The following is a 19,206-nucleotide window of genomic DNA, read 5'->3' on the forward strand; positions in this document are numbered from 1 at the left end:
TGTGGGTTTTCCTGTGTTGGGGAGGAAGCATCATAGTGTGGGTTTCCTTATGTTGGGGAGGAAGCATCATAGTGTCGGTTTACCTTTGTTGGGGAGGAAGCATCATAGTGTGGGTTTACCTATGTTGGGGAGGAAGCATCATAGTGTGGGTTTACCTTTGTTGGGGAGGAAGCATCATAGCGTGGGTTTACCTATGTTGGGGAGGAAGCATCATAGTGTGGTGTTTACCTATGTTGGGGAGGAAGCATCATAGTGTCGGTTTACCTGTGTTGGGGAGGAAGCATCATTTTATGGGTTTACCAATGTTGGGTAGGGAGCATTATAGTGTGTGATTACCTATGTTGGGTAGGGAGCATCATAGTGTGGGTTTACCTTTGATGGGGAGGAAGCGTCAAAGTGCGGGTTAACCTATGTTGGGGAGGAAGCATCATAGTGTGGGTTTACCTATGTTGGGGAGGAAGCATCATAGTGTGGGTTTACCTATGTTTAGGAGGAAGCACCATAGTGTGGGTTTACCTATGTTGGGGAGGAAGCATCATAGTATGGGTTTACCTATGTTTAGGAGGAAGCATCATAGTGTGGGTTTACCTATGTTGGGGAGGTAAGCATCCTAGTGTGGTATTTCCTATTTTTGGGAGGAAGCATCATAGTGTGGGTTTACCTATGTTGGGGGGGAAGCATCATAGTGTGGGTTTACCTATGTACGGGAAGAAGCATCATAGTGTGGGTTTACCTATGTTGGGGAGGAAGCATCATATCGTTGGTTTACCTATGTTGGGGAGGAAGCATCATTGTGTAGGTTTACCTATGTTGGGGAGGAAGCATCATAGTGTGGGTTGACCTATGATGGGGAGGAAGCATCATTGTGTTGGTTTACCTATGTTGGGGAGGAAGCATCATAGCGGTGGCTGGCATATGCTGTAGAGGAGGAAGCATCATTGTGTGGTCTCAACTGACCTTAGGATCGTGGAGCAGAACCTGCTTCCGTCTTCAAAGAGATCATGATGCGTATGTACTGTCATCATCTTCTTTGCACAACATACAAACATGACTGGTTTGAGAGACTGACACAAGTACTATGGTTCCTCCCAAAATATTGATAAGTTCAGCGTCCTTCTATTGTGTTGTTGTCGATCCCTCTAAATTGTTTGTCTCCTGTTTTCAGAGAAAAATCATAACACATCAGAATATACCAGAACACATAACACCTGAAGGAATAGCACTGGCTTTTGATCCATCAAAAATATGGTACATCATTCTAATATTCATGTTCATTTAGCAACGCAGCTCCAGTATTTCTCTTCGATTTTGTACTAAGCGTCAGCCGTAAGGCCATCTCAGCTCATCTGATCAGCTACTGCATATTTCTTGTACCCGTCATCGATGTGTCTGGTTATGCCTCTCCCCAGCTCATCTCCCACAACTGAAATGTCGATAATCATCCACACAAACATTGTGAAGTATCCTACTTAAATATGCATCATTCAGCTTGGAATAAGCAATAGAAAAAGAAATTGCCTGAACTTTAACTAAAACTAACGATTTCGCGCATTAAAACACAATGGGTAACCAATGTAGGGTAACGTCAATCAGAAGTTCCAACCAATCAGAGAAGCATGCCAGCAATCTAAAAATACTGAACAGCCAATCGGTGAAACACGTTAATAATGTAACCATTCTTACCCTGTTGGCAAGGAGCCTGGGTATGACCACAATAACACTGCACCAGTTAGATCATCCAAGTGTATCCTGGAGACGATACTTGATGCCCGTGATTCACAGGACTTGGAGAGAACATTGCAGGTAGCAGGAGTGACGTTCAGTCGACGAACCAGCAGGAACTACCAACAGAGAAGATGGCCGGATACTGGACAGTGTGGGCAATTGCTTTGTACATCGGTATGGCCACTGGTCAGGGCATAACTGTGACACAATGTAATACAACGTATCAATTAGACCTTTCCGTGAGCTACTTCCAGGATAAGAAGATCGAGAAAGGCATAAGACGACGTGGCAATGCGACTAGTCTAGTGGAGTGTTTGTTGGTCTGTGACCGATTCAGTGCTGGTAACCTCCTCTACAACCGCGCCACCCAGGACTGTATCTGCCCCCTGGGCTACCCTTTAGGGATGGTCTCCGCACCTGGTTATACGTACTACAGCACACCAGGTGAGAATTCAAGATTGTTTCACCTCAGATCCAAATTTCAGAGATAACAGTATTGACAAGTAACATTATGACGTTCAATACAAATGAACATTCGACTCGGTTCGTTTATTCTGTTATACTTATTCTATGTTTGTATTGACAATTTAAGCAGAAGACTTATTATTTACCTGTAGGTGTCGAATGAGATTTGTACCATGGATGAAACAGTACGCCAAAGGACATCTTCAATTCTTTGAAATTTCGTTTGTTATATTGTTTTCAAAGTGAACACTTTACTTCATAAAGTGAAATGTGTCAAAAACAGTATTTAATTCTGAGTTAAAATCCTGTTTAGACTCACATATGGATAACACAGAAATTCAATTCTAGCAGGATCGCACTTGAGATATGAAGACTCAAGGACAACGTGTGTCAAGGAACAGTTGTAAACATGATATTTTTATGTCGTTGTAGTAGGGAGGTCTTGACGTTAGAGACACACGTGCCGATGTAAGACAGTGTGTACAGCTGAAGTCAGCATCAGTTGAGAGTCCCTCTGATACGCAGATAATCCAAACAATTCATGAAAGTATACATCTTGATACTGAATTAAGCTATAGTGTTTCATATTTTTGAGTTGCATATTGCTGGGCCTCGTTTCAGACTGTTTTTTTAGTCATATTGTCCAAGGGCGTACGTTTCGCCCTCGGATGTTGGCTCAGGGTGATGACGGAAGACAAAACTCAGAGGCAAAACTTAAGACGACAACAGCCGTGTTTATTGTTGCAGGTTGAATCATGTCGAAATGGTACATATAATGGTAATCACATTACAGAACGCACACCGGGACCCAGTGGCAAATATGTTCCCCTGGTGCGGAGATCCGCTCTGTCACTAACACTGAGTCGGGAAGTCGGGTGTACACTGGTCGTTGTTGAGGCGACGTACAATCTGCCCGCTTCTGTCGATGATCTGGGCCTCTCTGTGTGACTGATCATGGCAGTCAGGTTTTCTAGATAGAGGTATTACGTAACGTGGGGCAAGGTCATTGACCTACTCACATGCACATACGTAAGATCCGGCGACGTGAAAGGGTGTTAACTGACATTCTACCATGATATTGATGAATGCTTGATTCTGATTGGTTAAAAAGAGGTTTTGCTTTTTGTTACGGTAACCCCTTTCAAATATATCAAGCCTTTTCACCCAAATAAACGTGTGTATGAATACATGAATAGCCTTACATATCGATTCATAAAAAAATAGCTGCCGATCTATCACCCCTACATGAACGGTAAAACGTATCTATTTTTCCTCGCTGGGTCTCTAATACAAGCCAGGTCTCTTATACACACCGATACAACGGCTCTCGCGAAATTGATAGACGACATAGGGTCTAATAGAGGAAATACAGTAGTTTGATATAGGATGTATTTGGCGACGATATGATGTTCTAGGCCCTATCCCTGACTGCTTCGATGATGAGATTACAAGACTTTACAAAGGCATAACTTTTGCATACAGTTTATGAAACTGTTAGGGACATGTTCGATGATGAACAGACTCAGAGCAGGTAATTTTGATCGCCATTGAAACAACCAACAATGAAAGTAAAATATAACATTATAAAAATGTGTTCGAAGAAACTTTATTTATGACAACATGTTGTTTACAAACCTCTTTGTGATCTATATTCATTGCCATGTCAGTCAACCACCACCATAAGGATTTGGCAGGAGATTTGAAAATCTATCAGAAAACACTCCTCCCTTCGAAAGATCACGGATACAATGTCCCGCGTCACTGAAACCGATGCTTATCAAACTTGATGAAATTCATTTCAGAACACGCACAATTAGGAAAATTATACACGTACCACTATTTCTTGGACACAAAGGTCTCATTGCTTTCACACGCTGGCTTTGAATATGTGTAATCTTGAAATTGACAGGTCAAATCATGCAGATTCCTTGTGTCAAAATAGCCGGCTCGTCTGCAGCCTAAAAAGCGGCTTCAACCATGTCAACAGTCATACTCAGTTCCATTGGCAATCGCATTGTACCAGCAGGCTCATTCCCAGTAAATCTACAGGTTAATGTTGAACCACATCAAAGATCGGGGTTGTCATCTTGATCGTGTAAGTTGTCTGAGGCACAAAACGTAAACACAACACTGTCAGCCATTGCCAGTTGTGAGGTGTGAGTAACCGTGATGTAGGTCAAGTTCTGCCACATCCAAGTTCGGGGTGGAGAGGCATTTATTTTGATTTTTTAAATTATCTTATGAGGTTATTGCTAACTAACAAATGAGACTTACACATGTTAAACCCACAATAGAATGTTAATTCATAAAGTTTGTTGTGGAAATATATTCGTTTAGCATTTTAAAAACCATTTTTACAACCTGTCACCCCTACAATGATAATGGCATGTTCGATTTCCAAGAAATGACCTCTCTCGCATAATTCCAAGAAATGTCTTGGTCAGTCCAAACAGCGCAGAAAAGGTTTGAAGAAATTAAAACATCTGTCTTTGTACTAGGTTTGGCGGGTTATTTGTCAACCTTTTTTTGAAAAACTATGGAAAGCGGGCGACACCAGTCACCCATGTAGGGATTCGAACCCGGGACCTACGGTGTGACGAGCGAATGCTTTTACCACAAGGCTGCCCCAACGCTCCTATTGATAGAATTAGCCTAGAGTAGTGGTATAACAGTAATACGAATCGCACGTTCAGGATTTCTTTAGATATCAATGAGCCTAGAGTTATGCAAATAGACATGCATGACGACATGGTAAATAGGATTCATTCGAGCGTCATACAAATGGATTTGCAGAAGTCGATACCTCAGTCGGATATAAGAACGGTCCAAAGTTCAATTGCAATGTATTAATTAGTCCGACCCTTGATTAAGTGACAAGGGATAAAAATTGAGTTTCGAAATAGGAAAGTAATTACCAATATGGATGTGTAATAACACAGTAGTATATGAAAAGGCATGCATGTAATAACACAGTACTGAATGGAAAAGCATGTATGTAATAACACAGTACTGTATGGAAAGGCATGTATATAATAACACAGTACTGTATGGGAAAGACATGTATGTAATAACACAGTACTGAATGGAAAGGCATGTATGTAATAACACAGTACTGTATGGAAAGGCATGTATATAATAACACAGTACTGTATGGGAAAGACATGTATGTAATAACGAAGTACTGAATGGAAAACAATGTGTTTGTGGAGAGGCATGTATGTTATAACGCTGTGCTGTATGGAAACGCATGTCTGTTATAACACTGTGGTGTGTGATAGCCAAGTACACTACATTTCATAAGTAACTTCCCCTAATTTTCTCGCCACTATTGCGGCACTAACGCGGAATTATCGCGCCACCTTTGAGCCATTAACGCGAAACTATTGCGCCACTTTCGAGACACTTTCGCGCCATTTTCGCGATAACATTTTACAAGATCGCGGCACTTTCGCGAAACTTTTACGGCACTATCGCGCCACTTTCACGCCACTATCGCGACACTTTCACGCCACTTTCGCGCCACTATCGCGCCACTATCGCGCCACTTTCGAGACAGAAAAGTCACGCTATCTTGTGACAGTTCTGCTAAATGTACGGTACAATATATTGTAGGGCTGGGACGATTCACCGACACATCGATGTATCACGATACATTACAGTTCGATACGACTATCGATTCGTGGGTCTATGTATCGATACAAAACGATACACAGCTGATATACTACGAGTAACAAAACGTATTTGGCGCTGTTTACATCGTCCGTTTTGTTCCAACGCAGTCAGTAAAGAAAATCAAGCGATGATACAAAGACAAATATGATTGGTTGATTTTCGTAGTACGACCAATCAAATGACTCGTATTAGTTTCAGCCTTCAAACATGGCGACTGGCTTTCCGGCCAAGAAGCATCGAGTCCCCAGACACCGTAGGCCGGTTTACCGGCCAAGTCGTAGTCACGTCAAAATAGTATATATTTTTATGGACCTATCTGTAATATCATTCATTTATTAAATCTATCACATTTCATAATGTGTGAAATACATATTCCAATTCAATTTATCATTTTTTATCGATAAATTAAAAAAATATTCACTAATATTCCCGCGATGTTATTGAAATACGGGTCCACATCGAACATGTCAAAGAGCAAAATAAAGAAGTTTTAAACAAATCTTTAAATATATTATACAAAGTAATAAATGATATCAACAAAAATATATTACATCAAAGTTATTATTTCCATCTTTTCGTGCTATCGCGTGTAATGTAAGTCAAATGACATCTCGGCTTTCGTCGCCTTGAATTCTCGGCTCGGACACAATGTTTAATGCAAAAATATAAGCATGAAAAATCTTTGTCACAGCTCGTAACCAAGCACGATACGTTCAAGAAGTTCCATATTTTTAATATATATCGTGATTTCCTGCTTAAAACGTTCAGAATAGCACGATTTAACAAAACATCTTTCGCCAACATCTGAAATCAAACACGAGCTTGGTATCACAGCTGTAATTTGATTGACTGCCTTAGGTCACGTGCTCAAAATTGTCAAATCACGAAACTTGTAGCAGATTTCGACAAGAAAGCGTCATTAGAAACCAATTTTAATCAAACGAAATCGCTTGTTATAACTACGGAAAAAACAGTCGATGTTACGAGAATGTAGATGAAAGAATAAGCTTTCCAGCGATGTGTCATATGCCATTCTTCGAAGAACGTTTTATTCATACGAAGCCTCGAAAACGGGGGTATTTCTTCATGTTCCTGAGCGGACAGCCGCTGTTATCGGGAAATGGGTGATGACAGAAACTATTCATAATCCTTTATTAAAAATGATTTTCCAATTACGTAAACAATGAAAATAAAACAGAAATAGGTAAGTGGATTTTATGAATTCTTATATTTGCCGAAAATCGTCAAGTTTTCCCTTCCTTGGTCCTTAATCTCGATGTTAACAACGTGTTAGCTTACATTTTTTATTTACAACCAACTTAATTAAGTTGTAAATGCATTATTTTAAATAATGTGAAAAACATAACTTTCATATTTATAAACCATAGGATCAGACCTTTCAAATGGTGTATAACATGTAGTGGCAAATATATTTTACAAGCAGATATTTTCTTTGATCAATGTTGGCTTCATCTATCACACAAGAGTCTCTGGGAACTTGGTGTCCCAGCAGTAAACACTTCTGGTTGACTGGTGTTGAAAGAGTTAATGTTCAGACATTAGTTAAACATGTCTGACTTTGTTATTTACTAATTAGTGTGATGTTGATTTTTCAAGTTCAGAGTTTCAGGCAATTTGCCTTTCATTGGTCATTGTGAGAAAATCACAAAGGCATGTATGTAATAACACTGTGCTGTATTGAAAAGCATAGATGTAATAACACTATGCTGTATGCTGTATGGAAAGACGTGTATATAATAACACTGTGCTGTATGGAATGGCATGGATGTAATAACACTGTGCTGTATGGAAAAGCATAGATGTAATAACACTATGCTGTATGGAAATACGTGTATGTAATAACACTGTGGTGTACATGATAAAACCTCTTCAACAAGCCTGGCATGCATTGGGAACACGTCTCCCAAAGTAACATTATGTGTGGACATGCCGGGGCTCAATTGTATGTGTACATGTGTTGATATTTTTCTTTCACAAGGCTTCTCAGATACTGGCGTATTTTCTCATATGAGGATTGAGGCATGAAGCTCGTCGTTTCTATAAGGAGACGGTTATTTTTACTACAAACACGGTTTCGCCAAGTCAAGGCTGTTCGAAAGTCATGGAATACTGGATATCCTGTAAGAATGATATGCGTTTCATGGACAATACTCCTTGGATTTGGAAACAGTGCAGGTGAGCGTGGACATTCGTGCACCAATTCATGGCGTATCTCGTGAGATTTTATATATAGGACAGGTTTTAAAATAAAAAACATGAAGCTAAGATGCGTTTTTATGACAAACACATATGAGGTGTTGAGATAGAGAAGAGATCGGATTGGGAAACGAGCTCGTGAATTTGGCTGCCAATGTTTTCAATGTTTGATCAGCTGGATATCGACCTGGTATTGCTCATTTATGATCACCAAGGGTTCTGTGGCAGGCTTATCCGATGTTTTCTTTGTTTCATCGAAAACTAGAACAACATGGTCTTAAAACATGTCACTACAATGTTTCAACGAAAACTAGAACAACATAGTCTTAAAACATGTTACTACAATGTTTCAGTGAGTGAGTGAGTGAGTTGGGTTTAACGCCGCGTTTAACATTATTCCAGTTATATCACGGCGTGTCAGCTTAATGCGGGAGGAAAGCCCGAAGTGATGCAGGTCTCAGACGTTTACCACTTCGGTGAAACCCACGAACACGGGTATGGTGCTGACAAACCTAGAAACATAATTGGGGTGAACCGGGATTCGAACCCACAATCATAGGTTTCTGGCGTGTCCAGGGGACGCAACTCTGCACAGCGAATCGCGGCGCCTTAGACGACTAGCCCACCCGTGCGTCCCCCTACAATGTTTCAACGGAAACTAGAACAACATGACCTTAGGACATGTTACTGCAATGTTTCAACGAAAACTAGAACAAAATGGTCCGAAAACATGCTACTCCAATGTTTCAACGAAAACTAGAACAACATGGTCTGAAAACCTTCAAACGTTTATTGATAGCAGACTTTCCTCCATCCATCCGAATTGAGCGCGCTTTTTTTTCAAACTGACCTGAGTCACCTGGACTTGGCGACATCAAACCAGTTTATTGATTTATCTAATGCGTTTCTAAACAGTCGACAGCTCCTTTGTTTCATTGCGTTAACATCATGCACAGTATTATTACACACATGCCTGTCTGAGTCACGACTCGGACTGTAGTAAGCACGTTCCTGCTGGGATAAGCATTACTGCCCCTTGTTCTCACTTAACCCTCATGGTGCCCGCCCGTCATTACCGCCCCTTGTTCTCACTTAACCCTCATGGTGCCTGGCCGTCATTACTGCCCCTTGTTCTCACTTAACCCTCATGGTGCCTGGCCGTCATTACTGCCCCTTGTTCTCACTCAACCCTCATGGTGCCTGGCCGTCAGCTGGTTGGGTAAACCGCTCAGTACCGTACTGTTATGACGTCGCGGTTTCAAATGTCTTTAAAAATGTTTTTATGTCTTCACACAGCGTAACCAAATTTTATAACATTCAACTCGAGTTGATAGTCTTTCCAACAGCATCTACAGTATAAAATCCAAAGATCAATGCACTGCCTAGCCATCGATAGAAGTGCTGGTATTGTCAGTTTCCTACGTTTTTTCATTAATCGCGATATGGAAGCTCCCGAATGAAATTGTCCATGTTTTTTACGTCAAAACAAAATTGACGGAAGTAGTCGTGATTAGTTCATACGCAGACAGTTTCAATGATTATGTTACAATACGAATGGTAGTTTGGAATATATAATATATATAATGTTCATTATATAATTGTAAAATGTTATTAATTACGTTTACATTTGTTATTGCAAATAGTTTATTTCAAAATACTGACTTATGTTATTTCTTTATTAAATAAAATAATGTCACAAATTACGTCATAGGGTATAGTGACGTATTTCTAAACTTTGTGCTGCAGGGTCCCGATCCACAAAGCGATCGTAGCGCAGCGACAGTCATAAGTTTATGTTAAAGTATGGGAGTTACAATCATCTCAGCATTAGGATAGCTTTGTGGAACGGACACCTGAAGTCGAAAGGTAGACCGTTGTATGGTATTCATATAATAAATGCCAACTTTTGATGTGTTTGAAGTATTATTCTGTTAAACTCAATTGGGTGATGCTGTCCATAGCGTAGATCTCTGCCGCCTATTTACACACGACGGTGGCTTTTTGAAAAGTAGTACACGGCAAGTAATAAATAAAACACCAAACTCGGACCCGTGTAATGCCAATTTTATGAAACTCGTTTCATAGTTTCATAGCTTCATAGACGGATTTTCGCTCTTCAGATACCAGAACAATTTACTCATTTCATAAAACTGGCATTACAAGGGAGCTCTTTAAGTATTCTATATAGTATGAATGCATCACGTCACAAGCGAATATGTATTTGTCAGGTTACAAATTAATATGTATGTCTCATGTCACAAACTGATATGAATGTGTCACTTCACAAAAAAAAGAATATGTTTGATTCACAAACGAATATGTATGTCACGTCACAAACGAATATGTATGTGTCACGTCACAAACGAATATGTGTGTGTCACAAACGAATATGTATGTGTCACGTCACAAACGAATATGTATGTGTCACGTTACAAACGAATATGAATGTGTCACGTCACAAACGAATATAAATGTGGCACTTCACAAACGAATATGTATGTGTCACGTTACAAACGAATATGAATGTGTCACGTCAAAAACGAATATGTATGTGTCACGTCACAAACGATTATGTATGTCACGTCACAAACGAATATGAATGTGTCACGTCAAAAACGAATATGTATGTGTCACGTTACAAACGAATATGAATGTGTCACGTCACAAACGAATATAAATGTGGCACTTCACAAACGGATATATGTATGTGTCACGTTACAAACGAATATGAATGTGTCACGTCAAAAACGAATATGTATGTGTCACGTCACAAACGATTATGTATGTCACGTCACAATCGAATATGAATGTCACGTCACAAACGAATATGTATGTGTCACGTCACAAACTGTTAGGAATGTGTCACTTCACAAGCTGATAGGAATGTGTCACCTTACAAACGAATATGTATGTGTCACGTCACAAACTGAAAGGAATGTGTTACGTCACAAACTGATAGGAATGTGTCACGTCACAAACGAATATGAATTTGTCACGGTCACAAACGAATATATATATGTGTCACGTCACAAACAAATATGTATGTGTCACTTCACAAACAAAAATGAATATGTCACGTCACAAAATAATATGAATGTGTCACGTCACAAACGAATATGTATGTCACGTAACAAACGAACATGAATTTGTCACGTCACAAACGAATATGTATGTGTCACGTCACAAACGGAATCTGCAATGCATCAACAATGCCATTTCACGTGAAATCATTATTAAAGATACATGTATTCCAATAAACAAGCTCATTGTGAATTCTATTGCTAAAAAATACCAATATTTATATACATGTGTCTATATGTTCTAAAACATGCTCCACGTTGAACTATTTGTAATTTGTAGTAACTTCGCTCCTGTTTCTTTCACAGGTCTGACTGGAACGTGGATGACAGAGGCGATCAACGCTTCTTCACAGGGCAATGGGTACGTTTTTGTCATCCCCACTAGATTAGAATCAGAACAGCATATCGGATTTATGACTTGGTGTCATTATTTAAAATATTCCGATCAGGGTTCCAACACATTGATGTGTAATCACGCAATCACGTACAATCGACAAAGTCAACTCTTCGGGATGAAAATAAATAATCAGCGCATGCGATTTCTGCCCAGTGGAACGGTTATATCACAGATGAGTGAGCAATGTCAATTATAGTGAGTATGGTTTAACGCCGCTTTTAGCAATATTCCAGCAATATCATGGCGGGGGACACCAGAAATGCACTTCACACATTGTACCCATATGGTCGCGGGTGGGGGGAGGGTATTGTCGAGGGTGGTACAGTGACGTGGTGATAGTTTCGTGTGTGGCAGAGTGACGTGGATCTATTGTCGCAGGTGGCACAGTAACGTTGGATATTGTCACTGGAGACGACGTTGCAGTGGCACGGTGACATGGGCTATTGTCGGCATAGTGACACTGGAGCTATTGTCACGTGCAGCCCAGTCACGTGGGGCTATTGTCACGTGCTGCCCTGTCATATGGGGGTATTGAAACATTCTTTTTTTAAATTACAGCATTGACTTGTATTAGCAGCGATCAGTTCAAAACGTTCATTTGTTAACATTTCCAAACATTCATTTAATGACATGACGTTTATAACATTTTTATATCACTGTTTATCAAATTCATGTTCACATGTATTTAGCAGTTCATGACTTACACACAGGGAGATGTGTAGTCAGTGATTTAGAAAGCTTGTAGCTTTTATGGAAATTTTGAGAGTCGCCCTCAGAGAGACTTTCCTCGGTAATAGTCAATAATTGTGCCTTTAATTTGGTATTTTGTCTTTAGTGTATTGAAGGGCATTATATCACCTTCATCACAGATATCCTTAATAGTGTAAATTCCCTTTAAAAACAATTTTTTATAATGAAATCATTTTTTTAAACTGATGGTTACACCAGGGAGGTTCTGATAGTACTTCTTCATTGTTTGTGGAGTTAGTTTTGTGTCTTCTATACAATGTTCCCCAAGCAGCTATCCAGTAAGTGTTAGCTAAGTGTATACATTTTGTAATATTGGCCCCAAGTAGGAAATTGTTTTTCAGTGGAGATATGCTAGGGTTATACACTTTTTGTTTTGAAGATGTTTTTGAGAACTGACAGTTTTAGAGAAATTTAAAATTCCTCACCTCTATAATTCTCAGTCCGCCTTCGTCACATTTTTTTATTGAAGTTGTTCGTTTTATTTTGTCCCCTTTGTCATTCCAGATGAATCTGTACAATATGTTGTTTAGTTCATCAATAAATTCACTTTTACTCTATATATCCATATTCTAAGATCCTTCCAGAAAAAATGAAAAACTCTACAGGGAATCTATCAATACCTGGGCTTTTGTTATTTTTCATAGATTTTACGGCCTTTGTTATTTCATTCATGTTAATCAGGTCTTCTAAATAATCAAACTGTGATTTAATAAGTTTTGGTGTGTTAAGTTTGTGTAATAAATGTTTGGATTCCTAAGTTATTTCTTCACTTGAAGAGTAAAGTTTCTCATAAAAATGTCTTTGTCCAGTTAAGATGGATTGTCTATCGGTTATTGAATCCCCTTTTTCAGATATAATACTGTTAATTAGTTTACTGGTATAGTTCCTGTTTTCAAGATGACAAAAATATTTTGATGGTTTCTCTCCCTCCTCGTACCACTGGATTCTGTTTCTTATTTGAAATCCCTTTGATTCTTCTTTTAATGTTTCTAAGAAAAGAAGGTATCACTGATTTTTAATTTTAAGTTTTGGTGTTCAGTTTTTATGGTTCATCTTTGGAACATTTCCTGTTTGAACATTTTAGCTTTGTTTCTTCTAGTGTATCGTTCACTATTTGGATATATTGATTGTTAAACAATACAGAAGTATTTAACTTCTGGTAGTCCCTACCTTTTTCTTTTGCTAATTGTATTTGAAAAAAGTTAATGTTATTGCAAAGTGATTGGATTTGCATCCGGGGGTCATTGTAGAATCAATAGTTATATTTGCAATGTTTTGTGAGACCAAAAATAAGTCCAGCTTGTTGTTTTGGCTTTTTCTTTCACCATGTGTATTTTTTTGCATCTATATTTTTCTCTCTCAAATATCAATTAGATCAAAGCTTTTGGTTTTTTTCAAGTACTTACTTTATTGCTTTGGGATTGTTGATATGTGTATAATTTTCCAAATCGACATATGGATTGAGTACCAAGTTCCGTCACAGGGCAATGCAAAAAGGACAAAGTCTTCACGACGAAGAATTTCATTCGTCAACCAAATTCAATGATAAGGGTGTGACTTGAGCACCAAAACTGACTTAAAGTGATGCGATATAAGCATTACTATTTTACACAAGATAAATACATTTCATAAGCAACATATTAACCATAATATTGAAATCCAATTGAAATGAGAATAGTTTATTGCACCTTGCTTGATTGTCAATATCAACTCATCTCTGACTAATACTCATAGAAATAGAACTGATATGTCAAGCACCACACAAGTACAGAATCAGATACACGAAGTACAGGTACACAGCAACTAATGTATCCAGGTGAGCTACCTATTTTAACACTGATATACTATTGGAATAGTAGTGGTGATATTTATATATGTATTTTCTCATCCATTCATAAATGAAATGCAAAGTTTCTTTTCACATTATTTGTATGGAAAGGGTCACTGTATGACTTGTAATATTTCAGGTATCCATTGAGCAGTGTCATTGGAGGTTCTACCTCTGTCTGGAAGCCAAGGTCGGACGATGCAGCTCCGTGGATTGAGGTGAATATTATCGTTAGCATTATGTTGTCACTCGAGAACTTCATCGAAAAGATCACTTACAATGTATCTTAGTTGGTGTAGTGTCTACACAAAACATGTCGCACTGAAATCTATTATATAAAAAAAATTACATATTAGCTTGACTCGTTATGCATGTTTGTCATTTATAGGAAAATACGCTTCAGGAAACTGTGGGAATCGCCGACACATGTAAATCTAATACACTTATTAAGTAACACCCATCCGGGCAGCAGGGGTATATTGACCGCTGGAGTGTGATTGCCTGTGGGTGAAGAATAATGCCCGTCTGTCATTGCCAGTAAAGCAAAAGAGGCTCCAAGTGCAACTGGCTTCTTCTATTGTTCACAGTGATGTCAGTGACTTATCAGTCTGTGAGGCCACTCTGCGTCAACCGCTATGTCCACAATAGTCTTGGTTCAGTACATGGAATTTAGTTTCCAACACTTTCCCTCCCAGAAAACATTTTCCCCAAACTTTCATAATTGTGTGATGCATGTGTAAAACTACCCACAACAACATTGTTTACGGAGCATGGTTTGATAACTTTAGGATACGAACATAGGTTCAATCAGAGTTACTGTGAAGTGCTCCACGTGATTCGAACAAATGCAGAATATACAGATAAAAATACAACTGGAAACATGCAATACAAATGATTCTATTATGACATTTAGTACTCTGCATTCTGACTGTTCCGCCAGCGGTATCGAATCTACACAGGACTTTGCTTCTGCTAATGATCGCATCAATGGAGATGAAACTATTTCTTTGAAAAGAGTTTTCTGAAACTCGACCGGTAGTAAATTTGAAATACCGATTTTACTGAACAAATGTTGCGGAACAAAGTGTTCGAGATCCAGATTATTTATAGCAAATGTGGCAATATTTTCTCAGATGAAAATCCGACGAAGCACGTCAAAGAGAGGGTGTGTTAAGTTCAGTTCCATTAACACAGTTTGACATTAAGTTAGCGCTCATGTTTAACGTCCTGTGACGTCATGACTATCGCTTAATAACACGAGGGTGGTGTGTACAAGCTGCAAGGGGCGTTTTGAAAAGTGTTAACACAGTATGTGTGGTAGATAGTTCTAATGTCTCTTAGTGAAAACATTTTAGTATTATGGTGTTAATTATGTTTTGAGTAAACACAATCAAACATTTTCGGATTAAAGCTTACTGATCCCTTAAGTTGACTATTCAGCCTATTGTAAATATTAGACTTGACACAGCCACGTTACTTTTTACCTCTGTATTACGAAATAATTCGAGATTATTACATATTAAATGTATCAACGATGTATTTTTGTTTTCGCCGGACAAAGAGTTTAGTAGGAAACACAATTTGGAGGTGTTTTGTTTAAGATGACGCATTCAGTAAATTAAACTGTTTTCTCTTCAACAGGTTGGGATAGATACTTTCCTCTACTTTGCTATGGTCCAAATCTACCCCGACATCTCTACCTTCACGAAGGACATCTGGTTTCGGGACTCCAACAGGAACTGGATGGTGACATGGACGAGGAATTATGACGATGAGGCATCCATTGTGGGGATTTTTATTCCACACTGTCAAGTTAGTTTCATATTGTACATGTTGCCAATATTAACACAGTTTGCATTCATCCGTCTGAATGAGAAGAAAAATGTCCATCCCTTTTGGGGATATATGTATTGTCACGATTACGGCTTGACAAAAAGTAAAGTTAGTTTCATAGTGTAAGAAGTTGCAAGTTTTACCATCGGTAGTTTAACATTGAAGAGACAATTGTCCATACAGTTGGTGCTAACCACAAGTGCGATTTTATAGAAAGTAATAATATCTGTCATTTGTTGAAGTAAGTTAATTTCAACATACAAACATTTCTCGAGAACTATGACATCGACCTGTGATCCCTAGACACCGTGCTGGCTACGTTTACATAACTGTACATCGTCCTGTAACACATCCATGTGTGATCCCTAGGGATACTGCTGGGAACGTTTAAAGAACTGTACATCGTCCTGTAACACATCCATGTGTGATCCCTAGGGACCGTGCTGGGGACGTTTACATAACTGTACATCGTCCTGTAACACATCCATGTGTGATCCCTAGGGACCGTGCTGGGGACGTTTACATAACTGTACATCGTCCTGTAACACATCCATGTGTGATCCCTAGGGACCGTGCTGGGGACGTTTACATAACTGTACATCGTCCTGTAACACATCCATGTGTGATCCCTAGGGACCGTGCTGGGGACGTTTACATAACTGTACATCGCCCTCTCACACTTTCATGTGTGATCCCTAGGGACCGTGCTGGGAACGTTTACATAACTGTACATCGCCCTGTAACACATTCATGTGTGATCCCTAGGGTCCATGGTGGGAACGTTTACATCACTGTACATCGTCCTGTAACACATTCATGTGTGATCCCTAGGGACCGTGCTGGGGACGTTTACATAACTGTACATCGCCCTGTAACACACCCATGTGTTATCCTTAGGGACCGCGCTGGGGAGGCTTACATGACTGTACATCGCCCTGTCACACATTCTTCTGTGATCCCTAGGGATCGTGCCGGGGTCATTTAAATAACTGTACACCGTAACTGTAATATAGCTATTTGTGATACCTAGGGAGTGTACTGGGTATGTTTACATCACTGTACATCAGCCTTTCATATAGTCATATGTGATCCCTAGGGACTGTACTGGGTATGTTTACATCACTGTACTTCGACCTTTCACATAGTCATGTGTGATCCCTAGGAACTGTACAGGGGATGTTTACATCACTGTACATCGACCTTTCATATAGTCATATGTGATCCCTAGGGACTGTACTGGGTATGTTTACATCACTGTACATCGACCTTTCATATAGTCATACGTGATCCCTAGGGACTGTACTGGGTATGTTTACATCACTGTACATCGACCTTTCACATAGTCATGCGTGATCCCTAGGGACTGTACTGGGTATGTTTACATCACTGTACATTGACCTTTCACATAGTCATGTGTGGTCCCTAGGGACTGTACTGGGTATGTTTACATCACTGTACATGGACCTTTAACATAGTCATGTGTAACCCTAGGGACTGTACTGGGGACGTTTACATTACTGTACATCGCACTGTAACATAGTCATTTGTGGTCCCTAGGGACTGTACTGGGGACGTTTACATTACTGTACATCGCACTGTAACATAGTCATGTGTGGTCCCTAGGGACTGTACTGGGGATGTTTACATCACTGTACATCGACCTGTAACATAGTCATGTGTGATCCCTAGGGACCGGGCTGGGGCTGTTTATATAACTGTACATCGTCCTGTCACATGTAAACCTAGGGACCGAGTTGTGGACGTTTTCAACACACAGGTCCAAGTCAACCATCAATAGTTAAGTCAACATCTGTCACAATTCACCTTGTTATACCGCGATGTTTTCTTTATAGATGCTGACAGTCCCCACAGACGCAATCAGAATCACACTGGACAAACACAGCAGTGTTGAAGTCGCACGCGTTTATGTGCGTGGTCTTCTGTAAATTCTTTTCAATACAAGACCATCATTGTTGAAAACAGGCTCGGCCCACACATCATCAACTCTGTCACCAAGTGCCTCGGCCCACACATCATCAACTCACCAACAGCCTTGGCCCACATATCTTCAACTCCGTCACCAACAGCCTCGACCAACACATCTTCAACTCTCTCACCAACAGCCTCGGCCCACACATCTTCAACTCTGTCACCAACAGCCTCGGCCCACACATCTTCAACTCCGTCACCAACAGCCTCGGCCCACAAATCATCAACTCACCAACATCCTTGGCCCACACATCTTGAACTCTCTCACCAACAGCCTCGGCCCACACAACTTCAACTCCGTCACCAATAGTCTCGGCCCACACATCTTCAACTCTGTCACCAACAGCATTAGCCCGCACATAATCAACTCTGTCACCAACAGCCTCGGCTCACACATCGTCAACTCTGTCACCAACAGCATTAGCCCGCACATAATCAACTCTGTCACCAACAGCCTCGGCTCACACATCATCAACTCCCTCACCAACATCCTCGGCCCACACATCTTCAACTCCGTCACCAACAGCCTCGGCCCACACATCTTCAACTCTCTCACCAACAGCCCCGGCCCACACATCATCAACTCTGTCAGAAACATCCTCGGCCCACACATCTTCAACTCTCTCACCAACAGCCTCGGCCCACACATCTTCAACTCACCAACAGCCTAGGTCCACACATCTTCAACTCTATCAGCAACAGCCTCGGCCCACACTTCTTCAACTCCCTCACCAACAGACTCGGCCCACACATAATCAACTCACAAACAGCCTCGGCCCACACATAATCAACTCCCTCACCAACAGACTCGGCCCACACATCTTCAACTCTGTCACCAGCAGCCTCGGCCCACACATCTTCAACTCGGTCACCAACATCCTCGGCCCACACATCATCAACTCACCAACATCCTCGACCCACAAATTTTCAACTCCGTCACCAACATCCTCGGCCAACACATCTTCAACTCTGTCACCAACATCCTCGGCCCACACATCTTCAACTCGGTCACCAGCAGCCTCGGCCCACACTTCTTCAACTCTGTCACCAACATCCTCGGCCCACACATCTTCAACTCGGTCACCAGCAGCCTCGGCCCACACATCATCAACTCACCAACATCCTCGGCCCACACATTTTCAACTCCGTCACCAACATCCTTGGCCAACACATGTTAAACTCTGTCACCAACATCCTCGGCCCACACATCTTAAACCCTGTCACCAACAGTCTCGGCCCACACATCTTCA

The 19,206-nt window shown here is 40.3% G+C and overlaps 1 protein-coding gene across 1 annotated transcript; it reads left to right on the plus strand.

The window, feature by feature from the left end:
• The first annotated feature begins 1,698 nt into the window (after positions 1-1,698).
• Positions 1,699-18,884, plus strand: LOC124117725. Its single transcript, XM_048394490.1, has 5 exons — positions 1,699-2,169; positions 11,466-11,520; positions 14,274-14,352; positions 15,776-15,946; positions 17,821-18,884. The coding sequence occupies exons 1-5, from the start codon at positions 1,857-1,859 to the stop codon at positions 17,911-17,913; spliced, it is 711 nt and encodes a 236-aa protein (XP_048250447.1). The 5' UTR covers positions 1,699-1,856; the 3' UTR covers positions 17,914-18,884.
• The last annotated feature ends 322 nt before the right edge of the window (positions 18,885-19,206 follow it).

The sequence above is a fragment of the Haliotis rufescens genome, unplaced genomic scaffold (genome assembly GCF_023055435.1).
Source record: "Haliotis rufescens isolate VD_foot unplaced genomic scaffold, xgHalRufe1.0.p SCAF_13, whole genome shotgun sequence".
In the NCBI taxonomy this organism is placed as follows: Eukaryota; Metazoa; Mollusca; class Gastropoda; order Lepetellida; family Haliotidae; genus Haliotis; species Haliotis rufescens.